This window comes from Pleurodeles waltl, chromosome 4_2, assembly GCF_031143425.1.
Source record: "Pleurodeles waltl isolate 20211129_DDA chromosome 4_2, aPleWal1.hap1.20221129, whole genome shotgun sequence".
In the NCBI taxonomy this organism is placed as follows: domain Eukaryota; kingdom Metazoa; phylum Chordata; class Amphibia; order Caudata; family Salamandridae; genus Pleurodeles; species Pleurodeles waltl.
Genome location: NC_090443.1, coordinates 608,135,879 through 608,154,274, shown reverse-complemented (window position 1 = coordinate 608,154,274; position 18,396 = coordinate 608,135,879). Strand labels below are relative to the sequence as shown.

General features: G+C 46.4%; 1 protein-coding gene across 1 annotated transcript in view; it reads right to left on the bottom strand.

Annotated features, from left to right (window-relative positions):
• Window positions 1–18,396, bottom strand: part of MFSD14A (major facilitator superfamily domain containing 14A) — a 202,351-nt gene that overhangs the window by 60,200 nt on the left and 123,755 nt on the right. Inside the window, exons 3-4 of the mRNA XM_069232161.1 lie at window positions 14,995–15,057; window positions 8,111–8,238 (exon numbers count right to left, since the gene is read on the bottom strand). Coding sequence (XP_069088262.1) covers window positions 8,111–8,238; window positions 14,995–15,057 — 191 coding nt within the window. The remainder of the gene's footprint in view (window positions 1–8,110; window positions 8,239–14,994; window positions 15,058–18,396) is intronic.

The window sequence follows — 18,396 nt, the reverse complement described above, 5'->3', positions numbered from 1 at the left end:
GAAATGTTTTACAAACGATAGCTCTAGTGAAAAACTTGGTACATGCTGATCGGGAAGGTGACTGGGAGCTGCACATGAAGACTGTGGAGTCACAGATTACTGTGTTTTTGCAAATTTTATTGCATAAACTACCTGAGATATGGGTCTTGGTATTTGAAAAGAGTGAAGAAGCTAGAGGTGGAAAAACCATCTATCTACAGAAAATTCATCCAAAGACATTTTGTGGTGAAAGACAGAGAGGGAAGGTTCAATGCTGTGACTCCAGATATGAAACTGTAACATACGATCCAGAGATCACAGAAAAGCTCCAATGGAATTGTTGATCAGACACATAAAAGTGAATATGTTGCTCAATGACAGCTAGGTTACCATGATGTCCTTTCTATTTGCAATGTTTTCAGAGAGATGACAAATTCAAAATTAATAGACCATTGTGAAACTGTTCCTCACCACAAACTTATGAGAAAGAGAGGGGAACATTTTAGTAAACATGTTGACAGCCTTCTTCATTTCATGCTGCAGGAAGGAAACCCCTTTAAAATTACCGAGCCTGTGCAACTACACAACTTTGTGACCAAACAATATGTGGATAACAATATAAAGGCAGGTCTACTAAATTTCCTGGAACATAGATCGAAACTATAAGCAGAACTGAAGCAGAAGAGATTTGTATTGAAAGAGAAAAAGCTGTTTGGCATAATCACTGAAGCTAAACTTCTACATTTTAATTGCCATAGTAGAAGTTTGGTCCAACCAGGCACTTCAAAACAGGTTACAAAAACCAACTTTTGAAAGCATGGAGAGAGATGGATGTAGCAAAAGAAAAGGGTGAATTTATCAAGGATATTCTGTTGCATGATCTTCCAGCAAACGCATTATTTGATGGAGATGCTGCAACCAAACCACCGAAGCACAAACTCGTACAAGAGCTCGAAAAAAACACTTTCACCGGAGGAATTTCCATTCGAAAATGTGTCCTCATTTCAAACTGCTGTTGTTGTGGACTATACGTCACAATGGCGAATGGTCAAGATTTCATCCGTGCAAAACTTCGGAGAGGTCGTTCAGACTGTTCTACATATATCAAAGTCAGTGTACACCTTGCAAGAACCAAACATGGTCTTTGTCACACAGTTGTCTTGAACTATCTGTCAAAGAATGTGAGTGAATCTGATGAATATATACAAGTGGAACAATTGACCGTGCATGCATCAAAAATTCAACACCTATTTCCGTGCAACTTGAGAAACTTTGGTCATGAACATTGAGCAAGATGACCTTGAGATGCTAACTCGCCAAAACATTGCTGATGCTTCTGTGAACACTGAATTTCCAATTACTGCAAGTGGAATGATTGTCAATGAGGAGTTGGTGCCTGCAGAGTTATATTCAAAAGGTACGGCCCATATTGTTTACGAACTTGACAGCAAATTGAAGGAAGCTGACCTTTGTGTTGTGCCATATCTTGAGTGGGCTGTTCAAAATGGTTCCAAAATTGTAAGATCAAATGACACAGACATTATTGTGCTACTTAGATTTGTTGCAATGTTCAAAAGTCAAGGATTGTCAAAGTTATGGATACGTTATGGAACAGGTGAGAAAAGACACAATCCTGCTTCATATTCTGTAGAAGAAACTTGACCTGCGAGTGATGTCTGACTGACTTTGCCTTAACAATACTGGCCTGTCCAAGATGCTCCTTGGCATGCAACCGAGTCATCCACAGCCCTACTGATCTTTCAGAGGTGTGCTTGGCATCTGACGTACCTGTTACTTACCTTTGGTAACCAAATATCTGGTTGAGACATACTCTAGTTGCGGATTCTTTACCTTAGAATTTTCCCCCAGACAGACTGGATCCAGAGATTTTTTCTTTGAGCAATGCGTCGACTCTGCGGGTGTCGTCGTCGCCGTGATGATGTTGGGAGTAGTACATAGGCGCTGTATTAGCACAGAGATGTTAGTTTCTTTTAACGACTTTCCACGCCAATGCGCAGAGCCGCTGAGAACACTGAGATTGGTGTGCCAGAGCTATGGACCTGAAGGGGGAATCCCTGTCTCTAGAGGAGGATGGGTGGGTGGGTAAGGAATCTGCAACTATAATATGTGTCTACCAGATATTTCGTTACCGAAGGTAAGTTACTTGTCCATCTGATAGAGACTTCTAGTTGCAGATTCCTCACCTCAGAATTACCAAGCAATGCCATCCTCGGAGGTGGGCTGCAAACCAAGCTCATACTAGAAAGTCCTGCAGGATTGAACGACCAAAGTAGCCGTCCCGAAGGACCTGACTATCCAGGCAGTAATGTTTGGTAAACATGTGCAGGGATGCCCACGTAGCTGCCCGGCAGATATCCAGGACAGAAACTCCACATGCTAACGCAGTGGAAGCAGCAGTTGCTCTGGTGGAATGAGTACGCAAGCCCTCAGGGGGTTGCTTCTTGGCCAAAGCGTAGCAAATCTTGATGTAAAGTAGTACCCATCGAGAGATGGTATGTTTTTGTACCACCTTCCCTTTCTTCGCACCCACATCCCCGACAGAGTTGATTGTTCCCACGGAAAACTTTAGTACGATTTAGATTTTTGGGTCCGGGCGGCGGAGTGTCTCCTTCTCATGAGAAGGATATGCGGGTGCGTAAGAAGCAGGCAAGGTGATAGACTGGCCTATATGAAAAGGTATAACAACCTTGGGAAGGAAGGAAGCCTTAGTGCGCAACATCACTTTGTCAGGGTGCACAGACAAGAATGGAGGCTTGGAAAAAAGAGCTTGAAGCTCACTCAAGTGATGGCAGCAAGAACGACAGTTTTGAAAGTGAGGAGCCTTATGGTCAATTGTGCATCGGGTCAAAGGGAGTACCCACTGAGGCATGATAAATGGAGTGGGATGAAATAAATGGGTATGACCTTTAAGGAATTTATTCACAATAAAGTGTGACTTCGGAACATTGATAGTGAACCCTATTGTGTGCAGGAGGCTCGCCATAGTCTGAAGGTGAAAGATGACTTTCTGGGGAGAGTTTGCCTTCAACAGCCAGTCGTCGAGGTAGGGGAAGACCACCGCCATCACTTTCATGAACACCCGAGGGGCACTGGTAAGGCCGAAGGGGAGCACGGTAAACTGATAATGCTTGTGACCTACCACGAATCGCAGGTAACGTCTGTGGGCAGACAGTATGGGAATGTGGAAATAAGCATCCTGCACGTCCAACGCTATCATCCAGTCTCCTGGGTCCAAGGCAGACAGGACCTGAGCCAGGGTGAGCATTTTGAATTTCTCCTTCTTGAGGAAGTAGCTGGGGTCCCAAAGGTCTAGGATAGGACGTACGTCCTTGTCCTTTTTTGGCCCCAGAAAATAGCAGGAATAACAACCACAAACTACTTCTGGCACAGGGACCTTCTCTATGGCTCCCTTGGCCAAGAGATCCGCGACTTCCTGGAGGAGAAGTGCCAAATGATCCTCCAGAAGTTGGCTGATTGGTGGAGGCATGGCTGGTGGGGCAAATTCGCAGGGAAGGGAATAGCCCTTTTGAACTATCTGCAAAACCCACCTGTCCGTAGTGATGGATTTCCAGTGGAGCAGGTGATGGCGAATCCTGCCGCCAACTGGACTGGTGTGAGGAGACAGACTAGAAGGGTTTGGAGGCTGCAGCAGGGGTTGACTGGGCAGACCTCTGGTTCCCTGTCCCATGCCCACGTGGGATTACGCGTCCCCGGCCACATAGCAGCTGAACAACATGGGTGGCACAGTGGCTGGGTTGGGGACGCGACAGGGAGCCCCTTCTGTGGCCACAAAAGGGGCGAAAGGCAGACTGTTTGGGGCGAGGGGCAGTGGAAAGGCCAAGGGACTGAACCGTAGCCCGGGAGTCCTTGAATCTTTCCAAGACAGAGTCCGCCTTATGTCCAAAGAGATGGAAGCCATCAAAGGGCATGTCCATAAGAGACTGTTGGACATCCCCCGAAAAAACAGAAGTACACAACCAGGCGTGGCGTCTCAAGGTCACCGTCGTAGCAACCGATCTGCCCAGAGAGTCGGCTGTGTCCAGCCCACATCGGATCGTGAACTTCGCTGCATCTCTCCCATTGTTGACTGCTTGTGAGACGACAGCACGGGCCTCCTCCGGTATCTGCGGCAGAACTTGCATGACCGTATCCCACAAAGAGTGGGTATGGCGCCCCAAAAGGCATTCGGTGTTCACGGACCGCAGCGCGAGACTGGAGGAAGAAAAGATTCTTTCCAAATTGTTCCAGCCTTTTTGATTCTCGATCCAGGAGTGCGAAAGGGAATGCGCCTGAGGAAGAGAAAGCCCGGATGACAAGACTCTCAGGCATGGGGTATTGGGACATGAATTTAGGGTCGTTCAGGGTGGGCTGATGGTGGTGTTCAATAGTCCTGTTCACAGAAGCCCATGTGTTGGGTTTGGACCAAGTACCCAAAAGAACATCGGTGAGGGCTTCATTGAATGGCAAAAGGGGCTCCGATGTGGAAGCCCCTGGATGAAGCACCTCCATCAGGAGATTGGACCTGACCTGTACAGTAGGCAGCTCAAGGCCAAGGAGCCACCATAGCATAAGTCACTCCCTCCGCCGTAGCCATGGTAGGAGGAGACAGCATGTCCGCTTCTGGAGAAGTGTCCAGTCCACAGGTCTCGCCCAATTCCTGTACCCAGTCCAAAGATGGGTCATAAGGCTCCAGGGATGGGTCATAAGGCTCCAGGGACCCCTCCTATCCTTCCCCGAATTCGTACCCGTAGGGAAAAGGGTCCAAATCCGACCTGGGGTGAGTAGGCCCCATCGAAGACAGAGGCGGCGGCGGCCGACGCTGTTCTGACTCCGAGTCGTCAGGGATAAGGATCGGGTCGATGGTGAGCACCACCGACATCTGGAGCATCGACAATCGTACCGGCGCCGGGAAAGGGCTCAGTAGTGCGAATGGCATCGGTGCGAATCCGGAGGGGACCTCGGTGGTTGGAGCCGAAGCTGCCAGTGCGGAACCCGAAGGCCCCTCGACCAAACCTCTTGGGCCAAAAGGTGCTGTATCGGGTGCGGTCCGCCCAAAAATGAGGCGCATGGCCTCATAAAACTGCTTTAATTGGGCAGGGATCACTCCGGATCCCGGAAATTCGGGGAAGCGCGCAGTGGACCCAGAAGCAGGCTCCGATAACGGAAGCCTCCATCATCGACTCTCCCCCTACATTGCACCAGCCGAGTGACAGGATGAAGTCGAAGGGCGACGGGACCGCTTTGACGACGACTTCTTACCTGTGCCCAAAGACTTGAAGAAGAATGGTAGTGGAGTCGATCGCCAGGCTGCCATGAGCTTGAGGGACTGCTCCCTCAAGGCCTTCCAGTGCATGGCCGGCACTTGGAGGACAACTTTGAGTCGTGGTTGCGCTCCACGCACCACAAACAGACCTGATGCAGATCCGTAAATGACATGTGGTGACAGTCCTCGCACGGCTTAAAACCGGTCTTCGGGGACACCTCGACACACCAAAAACTCACCAAAAAAACCAACAAAACAGTCGAAGTCAGTCAAAGAGAGACCCGCGTAGCTCTCTCCGGATCAGCGCGTGGCACGGAACGAAAAGAACTGACATCATTGTGCTGAGGCGGTGTCTATGTACTACTCCCAACGTCATCACGCCGATTATGATGCCAATGCAGCCTGTGGAGTCGATCGACGCCACCTACCAATGCGCAAGGGTATTGCTCGAAGAAAAAATCTCTGGATCCAATCTGACGCCTGGGGGGAAATTCTAAGGTAAGGAATCTGTAACTAGAAGTCTCTATCGGATGTACTCTGCCTCTATCCTATCATCCTTTGAAAGGTACTCATCGCATGTAACTGAAAGTAAATCACCCTACAGGCCTGAAAACTGAAATGTGTGCTTGACATGTGACTAACTGGTCAAGCTCCACTTGGCTAGGAGAGACGCACCTCATGTGACTGGCTCTTTAACAGCCTTAGCGGTTTAGAGAGAGACACATCTGACATAGGAACAATCCTGCCACAGCATTATATATCTGCTATAGTCACACTAGATGAATGACAGATTCAGACCCAGCTTACTTGCTTTTCAAGGAAGGGGCTTGGCCTCTCTGCAATTCTCCCACTCCCATGAAAGGTCATTTTTACAATCATCATTTTAAAGCTCTCTTCTCATCCTTAAGTAGTCTTGAGAATGGTGCGTTAAACACAAGGGCTCAAACACTGTTAAACTAAAATGGTGAACCGTCCCAATTTTGAAAGGGCGGAGTGTCGCCTGCACTTTTTTATGCAGAATCAAACAGTGGGTTTTACATTTGTGATATTGTTTTGTCAAAGGAAAACTGTAGATTTGTGAAAATGTTTCCCTTATAAGCAACAACAAAACAAAAGAACATTTCTAAATGACCATTTTAACAGGTGCCACTTTCGGCCAAACATTACACAGATGTTATCTGGTCACATATGCAATTTGTGTTGGATGCATGTAGTCAGGGCCTCCATATAGAACCTGGGGAAAAAGCAGTGAATTATTTAGCATTTGCGAACCCTGCGATTAGCAAAATTGCAGGGCTTGCGACTGCAAAATGACTTTACTTACTAAACCCCTTTTATAAGTAAGAAAAGCCTTTTCGAATCATAAAAGGGGTTTTATGGTGACTCATTCCTAATCACAAATAGGAAGCAACGGGAAAAGACTTGCTTCCTCCAAATACCAAATTGCAATTAGATGTATCAATAGTTTGTGACCGCAGCTGAAATTCCAAACTATTGAAATTCCTCAAAGAAGGTGGTAATGGATACATAAAGGGGAAGTTGTAACATCTAAATAGCTTCCCCTTAGAGAATCGTTATCAGCCGCCTCAGAGTCAGCAGCTAGCAGTCCAGGGGACTACTGTCTTTCCCCCTAACCCCTAGTCATCCCAAACTGAAAATATATTTTTTAAAGCAGCTAGGTGCTTTTAAGTAACACTGTTGCATTACAAATTACACAAAAACAAACAAAAACAAAAAACAAAAAAAACACAGAAGTTTCCAGTTTGGGAATAGGCAAACAGGGACAGTGGGCTGCTCCTGCTTATAAGACAGAACCATGCATGCAATTACCACACAACCCTTTACAACACCGCCAGTACAACGCATGCGTCATTACCACACACACACACATATATACAGCACATTACCTTGCCACCCAATAATCCCTACCCACCGTAAATCCTAAAAATAACCTTACTATAAAAATTAAAAAAACATACCCACCCTAAAAGCCCCTTACTACCCAAAAACCCATACCCACCCTAAACCCTTATAACGCCCTTACCACCCAAAATCCCATGCCCACCCTAAACCTTAAAAATGCCCTTGTCACCCTAAAACCCATAACCACCCTAAGCATGCCCTTGCCACACAAAAACCCATAACCACCCTAAGCATGCCCTTGCCACACAAAAACCCATAACCACCCTAAGCATGCCCTTGCCACACAAAAACCCATACCCACTCTAAAAATGCGCTTACCACCCTTAAACATATACCTACCCTAACCCCTATAAACCACACACACACACACATATATATTTAAAACAGTTCTTAATACTTACCTGTAAATCCTTTACCACGCATATGCGTTTACCATTCATATCATTACAAAAATATTATTCATTAAATTAAATTTGTTGTAAAGGCACGCATGGTAAAGGTATATTCGTGGTAACAGTCATGCGAGGTTATGAGCGCATTTTAATGGATGTTTCTGCCCTTCCTTTTAGAAATAAATATTGTCATACAATTGTCACGTAGGACTTAGTTTGAAGGGCAACCAGCTGCACAGCCTGTAAGCCCTAAACCCAATATGGCTCATTCAATTGCTGCATTTAATGCTGCTCAAACCTTTGCCTTCATACAATCTTTAAAAACATATGCTGGAGCAACACAGGTGTCAACCTATTTGAAAATGTTTTTAAAGTACATATCACATAGTCTACAGTCATTGCCTTCATGCGGCACCTGTTCAAAATGTTGATGGTCGCCAGTAACTGAGGGACTGCTGCTCTAGCCTACTTTTGCATCTACTCATTATTTGTATCACATAAAACAAGATATCAATTATAATTTCGTACTCACCATGGACTGATCTTCATTAATGGAATTGGAGCACAAGTAAAAAATACTGTTAGCAGCAAGAAGGATTTTCGCCCCCAAACATCTGAAAGGGCACCTATGAGAGGAGCACTAAGGAATGATAGCAAGCCCTGAAAGAAACAAAACAACATTTAGGTATCCTAAGCAAATTTCCTACCTGAAGACTAGCAGGAAAATAAATTATATGGTTATCTAAAGGTAACAAGTATGTCAACTAGGTGGATGTTACCACCATCAAACCCCAAAACACTTGGAACTGACTGAGTGTAGATTTCTAAACAAGAGACAAGTCTTGTTTAGATTCTTGCAATGTTCTTCATTTGAGATTTATGTCAGCTTTTCTTTAAACTAAACCTCATCATATCTGTTTAAGGAAACTGTAATTAACCACTTCAGTACTGTAGTGACAGACACGTTTGTGTTTGTAATGCTCAATAGACTACTATTTATTCTTACCTACAAACGAGGAATGTGCAATTTTCACACTGACTTATTTGTAAATGGGAATGCAATTTGTGATGCTAGCTATGTACTAACAGGACATACTATAAATTTTACATTTGTGTAGCAGGACAGGGGTTGGGAGTCGACCAGCATAACTGAACAAATTACTTACCTTCACTAACGATTTATCTAGTAGAGACATATTCTAGATGTAAAATCCATACCTTAGAATTTCCCCCAGGCATCAGACTGGATCCGGAGATTTGTCTTTGAGCAGTACCTTGTGCGCCGTCAGGTGGCATCGGTCAACTCCATAACCATGCAATATCATCCTCTGTGGTGGGCTGCGAACCAAGATCATACTAAAAAGTCCTGCAGGATGGAGTGACTAAAGTAGCCATTTCTGCGGACCTGACTGTCCAGGCAGTAATGTTTAGTGAACATGTGCAGGGACGCCCACGATGCTGCCTGGCAGATGTCGGGGACAATAACTTTGTGTGCTAACACTGTGGAAGTAGCAGTTGCTCTTGTGGAGTGAGCAGGCAAGCCCACAGGGGACTGCTTCTTTGCCAAAGAGTAGCACAGTTTGATGCAAAGTAGTACTCATCTTGAGATGGTAAGCGTCTGCACCACCTTCCCTTTCTTTGGACCCACATACCCAACAAAGAGTTTTTCGTACACCCGGAAATCTTTAGTACAGTTGAGGTAGAAAACCAACGACCTTTTTGGATCCAGATGGTGGAGTCTCTCCTCATGAGAAGGATCTGAGGGAGTGCAAAAAGTAGGCAAAGTGATGGATTGGCCCACATGAAAAGGAGTAACAACCTTGGGAAGGAGGAGGCCCTCGTACGAAGCACCACTTTGTCAGGATGAACAGAAAAACAAAGGGGGGGTTAGAAGAGCTTAAAGCTCACTCACTCTGCAAGCAGAGGTGATGGCAACAAGAAATGCAGTTTTGAGAGTAAGGAGCAGCAAGGGCCAATTGTGTAATGGCTCAAAAGGGACACACATCAAGTAAGGGAGGACCAGACAGAGGTCCCACTGAGACATAATAAACTGAGTGGGAAGAAACAAATGGGTGAGTCCCTTAAGGAATCTACCAACAATAGGAGATTTGAAAAGGGAAGGTTGGTCTGTCAATATAAGAAAGACTGAGATAGCCAATAAGTAACCTCTAAGGGTGCCCAAAGCAGAGTCCTGCTGGGCTAAAGAAAGGATGAACAAAAGAACCTCAGAGAGAGGAGCAGAGAGGAGATCAACAGACGTGTTGGTGCACCATGCCACAAAGTTATGCCAATGACAGGCCTATAACGTTTTGGTGGAGGGACGTCTGGCTGCCAAGAGAACGTCACAGACTTCGGGCGGAAGGTCAAAAGTTGTCAACTGCCGCCGATCAGTTTCCACGCATGGAGGCAAAGACTGGAGAGGTTTGAGTGCAGAACCCTCCCCTGTTGCTGACACAGAAGATCATCCCAAAAGGGCAGTCTGACGAAGATCTGTGGCCATGCTCAGTAGCTCTGGATACCATACTATCCGTGCCCAGTCTGGAGCCACAGGATTACTTTGACCTGGTTGTTCTTGATCTTCTTCAGAACTCTGGACAGAAGTGGTATAGGTGGTAAGGTGTAAAGAAGGTCTGAGTTTCACTTGAGATGAAAAACATTTCCAAGCCAGTGTCGCCTTGGAAACTCCACTGCACAAAAGAGCTGACATTGCGCGTTCTCTGCGGAAGCGAACAGCTCTAACCAAGGTTCTCCCCGCTGCTGAAAGAGACCTTGCGCCAGCTCTGGATAGAGACGCCATTTGTGATCAACTATGCATCAACTGCTGAGTTAATCTACTCTGGGGTTCAGTGAGCCCGCCAGATGTTGAACCACTAGAGTAATGCCCTGATGTGCCAGCCACTTCCAGAGGCGTACTGCCCCTTGACAAAGGATCCAGGACCGCACTCTGCCCTATTTGTTGCAGTACCACATGGCTGTAGTATTGTCAGTGAACACTGGCACCACTTTCCCTTTGAGAGAGGGAAGGAATGCTTTCAATGCAAGCCTGATTGCCCGAAGCTCCATAAGACTGATGTGGAGTCCAGACTGCCGGAGACCAAACACCTCTGATCTCCGCCTCTCAACTGGCTGCCCCATCCCAGGAGTGACGCAACTGTCACTACTGTAAGATCTGGTTGGGGAAGGCAAAGGGATCCGCTGTTGACCCAATCCAGATTTGAAAGCCACTGCAGCTGATCTTTCACAGTCCCATCTGAGATGTGGACCATGTTGGAGAGATTCCACTGATGCTGCACCCACCGGAAGTTCAAGTCCCACTGCAGAGCCCGCATATGCCAAGAGGCATGTGCCACCAGCAGGATGCAAGAGGCCAAAAGGCCCAGCAGCCTCAGTCATTCTCACTGAACCCCAGGATAGAGGCTGAAACATCTGAATTATAGCCTGAATATCCAGGACTCGCTTTTCGGGAGGATAGGCCAAAAACTGCACTATGTCCAGAACAACTCCGATGAAAGGGAGCGTGTCTGGGAGGGAGTCCGGTGTGACTTTGGCATGTTTATAGTGAACCTCAGCGTGTGCAGATGGTTCGCAGTAGTCTGAAGGTGGGGTGTATCTGCCTTCAACAGCCAGTCGTCGAGGTAAGGGAAGACTGAAACCCAGATATGCTGCAGATATGCTGCAACCACTGACATCACTTTCATGAACACACGAGGAGCGCTGGTAAGGTTGAAAGGGAGCACGGTAAATTGAAAGTGCTTAGGACCTACCATTAATCGCAAGTAGCATCTGTGGGCAGGAAAGACGGGTATGTGGAAGTAAGCGTCCTGCAAGTCGAACACTAACATCCAGTCTCCTGGGTCCAGGGTAGAGATGACCTGAACCAGAGAGAGCATTCTGAACTTCTTCTTGAGGAAGAAATTGAGGGCCCGAAGGTCTAGGATAGGATGTAACCCCTTTTTGGGCACCAGAAAGTAGCAGGAATACAACCACAACCTACTTCTGGTGCAGGGACCCGCTCTATGGCTCCCTTGGCCAAGAGAGCTGCAACCTCCTCGTGGAGAAGTGGCAGATGATCCTCCGGTAAGCAGCTGTAGGCACGGCCGGAGAGGCAGTCTCGAAGGGGAGAGAGTAGCCCCTTCAGACAATCTGCAAAACCCAGCTGTCTGCTGTGATGGATTCCCACTGAGGCAGGTGATGGCGAATCCTGTCTCCAACTGGTCTGAGATGGGGGAACGGAGTAGGAAGGCTTGGAGGCTGCAACAGGGGCAGGGGTGGCCTGTGCAGACCTCTGGTTCCCTGTCCCACGAGCCCATGGGATTCCGCGTCCCTGGCCAAGCAAGGGCTGAGTAGCATGGGTGGCACGGTGGCTGGGAATGGGACACTACAGGGAGCCCCTCCCGTGTGCACGAAAGGCGGACTGGTGTGGGTGGGGGGCAGTCAAGAGGCCAAGAGACCAAGCCATAGCTCGGGAACCTCTCAAGCACAGAGTCCGCTTTAACTCTGAAGAGACGGGCACCATCAAAGGGCATGTCAATAAGGCATTGTTGTATATCCCCCGAACAAACATATGCCCTCAACCAAGCGTGGCGCCTCAAGGCCACTGTTGACGCAACCGATCTACCCAGAGAGTCCGTCACGTCCGCACACAGCGAATAGTGAACTTCGCCGCGTCTCTCCCATCAGCAACAGAGCTTGAGAGGTAATAGCCCGGGCCTCCTCTGGGATCTGAGGCAAGACTTGTGTAACTGTATCATACAAAGAGTGGGTATAGAAACCCAAAAGGCATTCAGTGTTCACTGACCCCAATGCCAGACTGGAGGAAGAAAACATCTTCTTCCCAAGTTGGTCTAGTCTCTTTAATTCCCTATCTGGGGGAGCGGTGGAGAATGCACCGAAAGAGGAAGAAGCCTAAATCAGAAGACTTTCAGGCGTGGGGGGCTGGGACAGGAAGTTAGGGTCAATCAGAGTGGTGCTGATGGTGGCAGGTGCCTGTTCTGTTCACAGGCGCCCCTGTGCATGGTCTGGACCAAGTACCCAAAAGGACATTAGTGAGGGCTTCATTGAATGAGAGTAGAGACTCCAAAGTGGAGGCCACAGGCTGAAGCACCTTGTTCAGATCATCAGTCCTGACAGCTACAGTGGGCAGTTTGAGGTCAAGGACCTCAGCCGCCCTACTGACAACCACTGAGTAGGAGGCTCCCTCTGCCGTAGCCACAGTAGGTAGTATCCAGACCACTGGCCTCGCCCAATTTCTGTGCCCATTCCATGTTAGGTTCATCAAGCTGGTATTCATAAGGGTCCAGCGACCCCTCCAATCCCTCCTCATATTTGTACCCATAAGAAAAAGGGTCTGAACCCAACCTGGGGTGAGTAGGCACCATCAAAGTCAAAAGGGGTGTCGGCCAATGCGGTTCTGGGTTGTCAGGAATTAGGATTGGGTCGACATCGATCGCGGGCCCAACCGTCGTCGGAAGCATTGACGACTTAGCCGGTATTTGGGAAGGTCGCAATGACACTACCGGCATCGACATGGATCCGGTAACAGATCTGGAAGGGCCCTCGGAGGCCAAATCTGCTGGTGGAGAACCCTAAGAGTCCCTAGTGAACCCCCAGGCCCCCGACGGACCCAGAGGGGAGTTGGACTGCCCAAATATGAGACATGGCCTCATAGAACTGCTTGACTTGGGTAGGGGTCGATCCGGCTCCCGGAAACTCGGGGAGGCAGAAAGCAGACCCAGAAGTAGGCTCCTCGGATGGAGGCCTGAAACATTGGCGCTCCTCCTGCATTGCATGTGCAGAGCGACAGGGTGAAGTCAAGGAATGCCTAGCGTTTTCAACTTCTTCTGACCCGAGTGACCCAAAGACTTGGAAGAAGAGGGGTTGTGACTCCACAAGCTGTATCGAAACCTTACTTTCGAGGGAGACCTGGAGCGATGCGGAGTTGAGCCCTGAACTTTATGGACCACTCCCTCAAAGCTTTTTGATGCATTGCCCGGTAGTCAAGAGCACAACTTCGGGTCGTGCTCCAAACACCATAAACAGAACCGGTGCGGATCTGTCACCGACATCATGCAGTGACAGTCCTCACATGGTTGAGCCCGGTCTTCGGGGACATCCTCGATGCACCAAAAAACTTGACAAAATTGTTGCAACTGGTCAAAAAATGACCAGGGTAGCTCTCTCCACATCAGCGTGTGGCGTGGAAAGAAAAGAACTGACATCACCATGCCGAGGAGGTGCCTATGTACGACTCCGACGTCATCACTGTGACCACGATGCCAACGAATAACGCAGAGTCAACCGACGCCACCTGATGGCTTGCAAGAGTACTGCTCAAAGAAAAATCTCTGGATCCAGTCTGATGCCTGGAGGAAATTATAAGGTGAGGAGTCTGCAACTAGAAGTCTCTATCAGATATTAATAATCAGACAGGTCACAATTTGCTTCCTCACTGTGACTGGCTGGAAATGCATGGATGGAGGCCTACAATGTACAGCCGAAAGTCCTCCCCCCCCCCCCCGTCCCCTTTCAAGGGGTGGTACTGTGAGAATTATAGTAATTTAAATTATTCTTGCTTTTTCCTTTCTACCACTATTGAGCCCTTCAGCATGCACAGCACAGAGAATTAGAGAGCCAGACACATAGTGAAATAAAAGTAATAAGGGCAGGAAAAATACTTTTGCAACAATCTTCTGAGATTCTGCAGTAATGCACTATTATGACATTTATAAGAAAACTTTAATTTGTATCATTTTGCATTGTGACACCATTGGTATATGTAGTGGGGAACTATAGCCTACATGTTAACTCCCCACTCCACTTTCAGGTTGCGCTTTTCTCACATTGGTCCCTTGTTTGCTGGGTTTCTTCTCTAATCAGGGATGATATGCAATCATGATACACCTATGGCATGCTGATAGAGGCTTTTTCACAATTCACGTGGTCATACTGGTGGGGCCATGAATCACTGGGTGGTATCTAAAAATACCAGTTGAGACATCTAGGGTTGCATGACGAGTGCACTTGTCTAATCAAGCCATGGGTTTCAGACACTCTCTGCAACATGTGCATTTTGTATACTGTTCAGTCCCTATCAAATTAACTTTTGTCCGAAGACTGCAGCAGTGGCAAACACCATGTCAAAGTCACTTTGTTTCTGAAATATATTACCTTCTCACTACTAATCCTTTTGGGAGCAAAAACATCTTCTCTTTTTCAGCACAAATTCAACAGAAAATTGTGTCATGAGGACTCATGCGTGTTTATGCTGAATCATCACTACCTGCTAAGCCTCCATTTAAAAAAAAAAAAAAATGTTTAAGGTGAGGCACACATTTCTCATCAATGAAACATAATACTTAATTTTACAAGATATTTCCTTTGTCTGTAAAAATCAGAGTCAAGTGACAAACCGCTTACCTTTACGCCTTGGATCAAGCCATTCATTAGAAATGTGTGTTTTGGGAAGGTTTCATGCAAGACCTAGGGGAGGAGAAAGAATAGTCAGCCAAGGAGCTACAGCTGTATAAGCAAGGAGTATAATTCTTCAAGAAAAAAAAAAAAAATAAGCATTCCAATTGCTCTTTACTAGTTTATCTCTAAGAAAACACAATAATTCAGCAGAACTATGTGATAATAGCAAATCACATGCAATAAAATCAAAATATATATTTTTGGGGGTTTGATCATGCTACCATAATGCTTGTAGATAGTAGAAAGGACACTGCACATGCATGTTAGTGCTGGGTCTAAGCAAAGGTGGCATGGTGGGCACAAAAACGAGGAGTTGGAATGCTAACCATAGCAATTACCAGTGGATCTTAACCTTTCGACTTTTGTGGGCCCCCACTTAATCATTATTTGTAATGCAGGAACCCACACGGAGTCATTAATGGAAAACAGGGATCTCGTCTTAAGCTATTTCGATAATTTGACCCTCAGAACAATACACAAAAATATGGAAACAAAACATTCATCAAGCAAATACACAAAAGAAGAAATGTTATTTACTTTACAAATATAAAAAAAACAAAAAAAAAAAAAACACAGAAATGTTTCATTTTAACTGTAAAGTTGGGGCTTTTTTACATTCAACAAAGGGCTCTCATTGTCCATAATACATTCTTTTGATGCATGTGCGCTGCTCATACGAATGAATCCGTAGGATGACTGCTCAGCAGGTTGTTGGTGTGCTTTTTGAGTCGTCTTCTGACCATGATTAGGAGACTGACTCTGCATCTGAGGCAGAGGAGGAAGTGCAAGATTCTGGAAGTGAATTTTCTGTCAGAGAGGAATCATCTGATGATGAAGCCACTCTCAGTGCTGATGAAGTGCCTGTTTTAGAGGAGGACACTGATGTGCCAATGGTGCAGCAGCCAGCGGCTGAAAGGCTTCCCATTGGAAGACCTGACACGTGGGTTGCACCAAACATGGAGCAGCCATAGTTGCCTGCGTTTACTGGTTTCCCAAGGTGTCGAGTTAATACGGAAAACTTTATGCCTGTCATCATCTTTGAGTTGTTTATGGACGATATATTTTTGGAAAAGATTGTTGAGCAGACTAATTTGTATGCAGAGCAGTATTTGAGGGACAATGCTGCCAGACTCAGGCCACACTCTAGAGCTAGCCGGCGGATTCCCACAAATCTTGGGAAGAGTTGAAAAAGTTCTTGGGCTCAACTTTTTTGATGGGGCTTATATGGAAGTCATCACTGTCTTCATATTGGACTAGTAGTCCCTTGATGGCAACTGCTATATTTCCTCCAATCATGAGTCATAACTGGTATGAGCTTCTTCTTCGGATGTTGCATTTTGTAGATAATGCTTTAGCCTTGCCACAAGATCACCCTGATTCTGACAGTCTTTTTAGGATTAGACCTGTCCTTGATCATTTGGTAGATCAGTTTTCAGAGATCTATGTTCCAGGCAAAGAAATATCTTTACATGAGTCTTTGGTCCTGTTCAAGGGTCGTTTGGTTTTCAGGCAGTACATTCCTAGCAAGATGGCACAGTATGGAATTAAATTGTATATGCTGTCTGAAAGTAGTACAGGATATGTTTATCATTTCCAGGTCTACACTGGTAGGGATTCCAGTATTGACCCCCCTGGTTGTCCTCCCACTTTTGGAGTTAGTGAGAAAAATGTGTGGGAATTTGGTAGGCTTCTGTTTAAAAAAGGTTACCATTCATATGTAGATAACTCCTACACTGGAGTTCAGTTGTTCAAGGAGTTGTTCAGAGTGAACCCTGTTGCTTGTGGCACAATCTGCTCTAATCAGAAAGGCTGTCCAAGAGAGCTTGTCTGTAAAATAACTTGAGACGGGACAGTGCAGTGCCTTGCGGAAGGAGGGAGGTGTACATGCTAACTACCATCGATAAGGAGAGTACTTCACCTGTGGCTGTTTGGGGTCAAATTGCTGAAGTGCGCAAACCTGTGGGCATTTTAGACTACAATAAGCACATGGGTGGTGGTGATAGAGTAGAGGTTGAAACCTTACACTGCTGCTCGTAAGGCTTATGTTTGGTATTAAAAAATAGTGGTTCACTTGTTCCACTTGGCAATTTTTAATGCTTTTGTTGTGTTCAAGGATAGTTCTCCAGAGTCAAGGATGACATTTGTGAAATTTCAGGAGTCTATCATAGCGAGCCTTGTTGTGCTGGAACAGGCAAGAGTTCCTAAAGAAGCAGTCGTGGAGGATGTGGCAAGATTGAAAGATCATCACTTTGCTGAGCACATTCCTCCCACGGCCCAAAAAAAAAAAAAAAAATTCCTGCTAAGAGATGTAGTCTGTGCTCGAAGAGGTATCAGGAAGGAGACTAGGATGTACTGTCCTGATTGTCCTTCAAAGCCCGGGCTGCGAGTGGTTGGCTGTTTCTGGAGCTACCACACACAGAAGAATTATTAGGAAATACCGTGAGCATAAACTGCTGTTTTATAGTTTCATATGTTCAGTTTCACGTTTGGCATTACGGTCATGTATTCAGTTCGAGATTTTGTGTTTTTAGTTTTGTACTTATTTATAATTAGTGGTTTCTTTGTTGTTTAAAAACAAACAAAAAGTGATGGCTGTGTGCATGGACTGGCGCTTGGCTGGCGGTGTGCGTGGGGTGGCGCTTGGCGGGCGGTGTAAATATGGACTTGCTGATGGCTACTGCAACACACTGCCAGCCAAACACCAGTCCACACACTCCCATCAGCTGATGTGATTGCTGTATCAGGCATGTGGGCGTATGTAAGTGATGGGCCCTTGAGTGGTGCTGTCTGTCGATGAGTGTTGTAATGTGCTGGGCCCATGTCTGGCAGCGTGAATTGTCTTGTGCATGTCATGTATGAAAGGTGTGTGAATGGACTGTAAAGCCATTGGTGCCTTGTCATGGCTTTTACAGCTCACAAGCTGCGAGTCATTGGTTCCGTTTTTTGGTCTTTCAGTTATTAACAGTGCATTTCAATTTTGTGAAATCTCTTGTTAATAAAATTTGATCTACTGAACCATCACTCACCCTTGTGCCAAATCCAACCAGTATGTGTGGTAAAAATAACAAAACCTGCTCCACTGTAATCCGGTGTTGCAGCACACCCGTGACACGCTAGGTGTCTCGGCTGGGACCCCAATGATTAAGCATGCCACCAACTTGGCTGGTGGATGAGGGGTCTTTTTAACATAACCAAAGTGCATTTCTTCTCACAATTTTAGTGTTTGGAACATCACAGATGTACGTGGACACATCAAAATGATCTATTGCAAAACTACCTGTGTTTGGGTGTGGGGAGGGAGGAGCATCTATGTTTTTGGTCCCGGGTGTGGCCTTCCTCTAGGGAAAC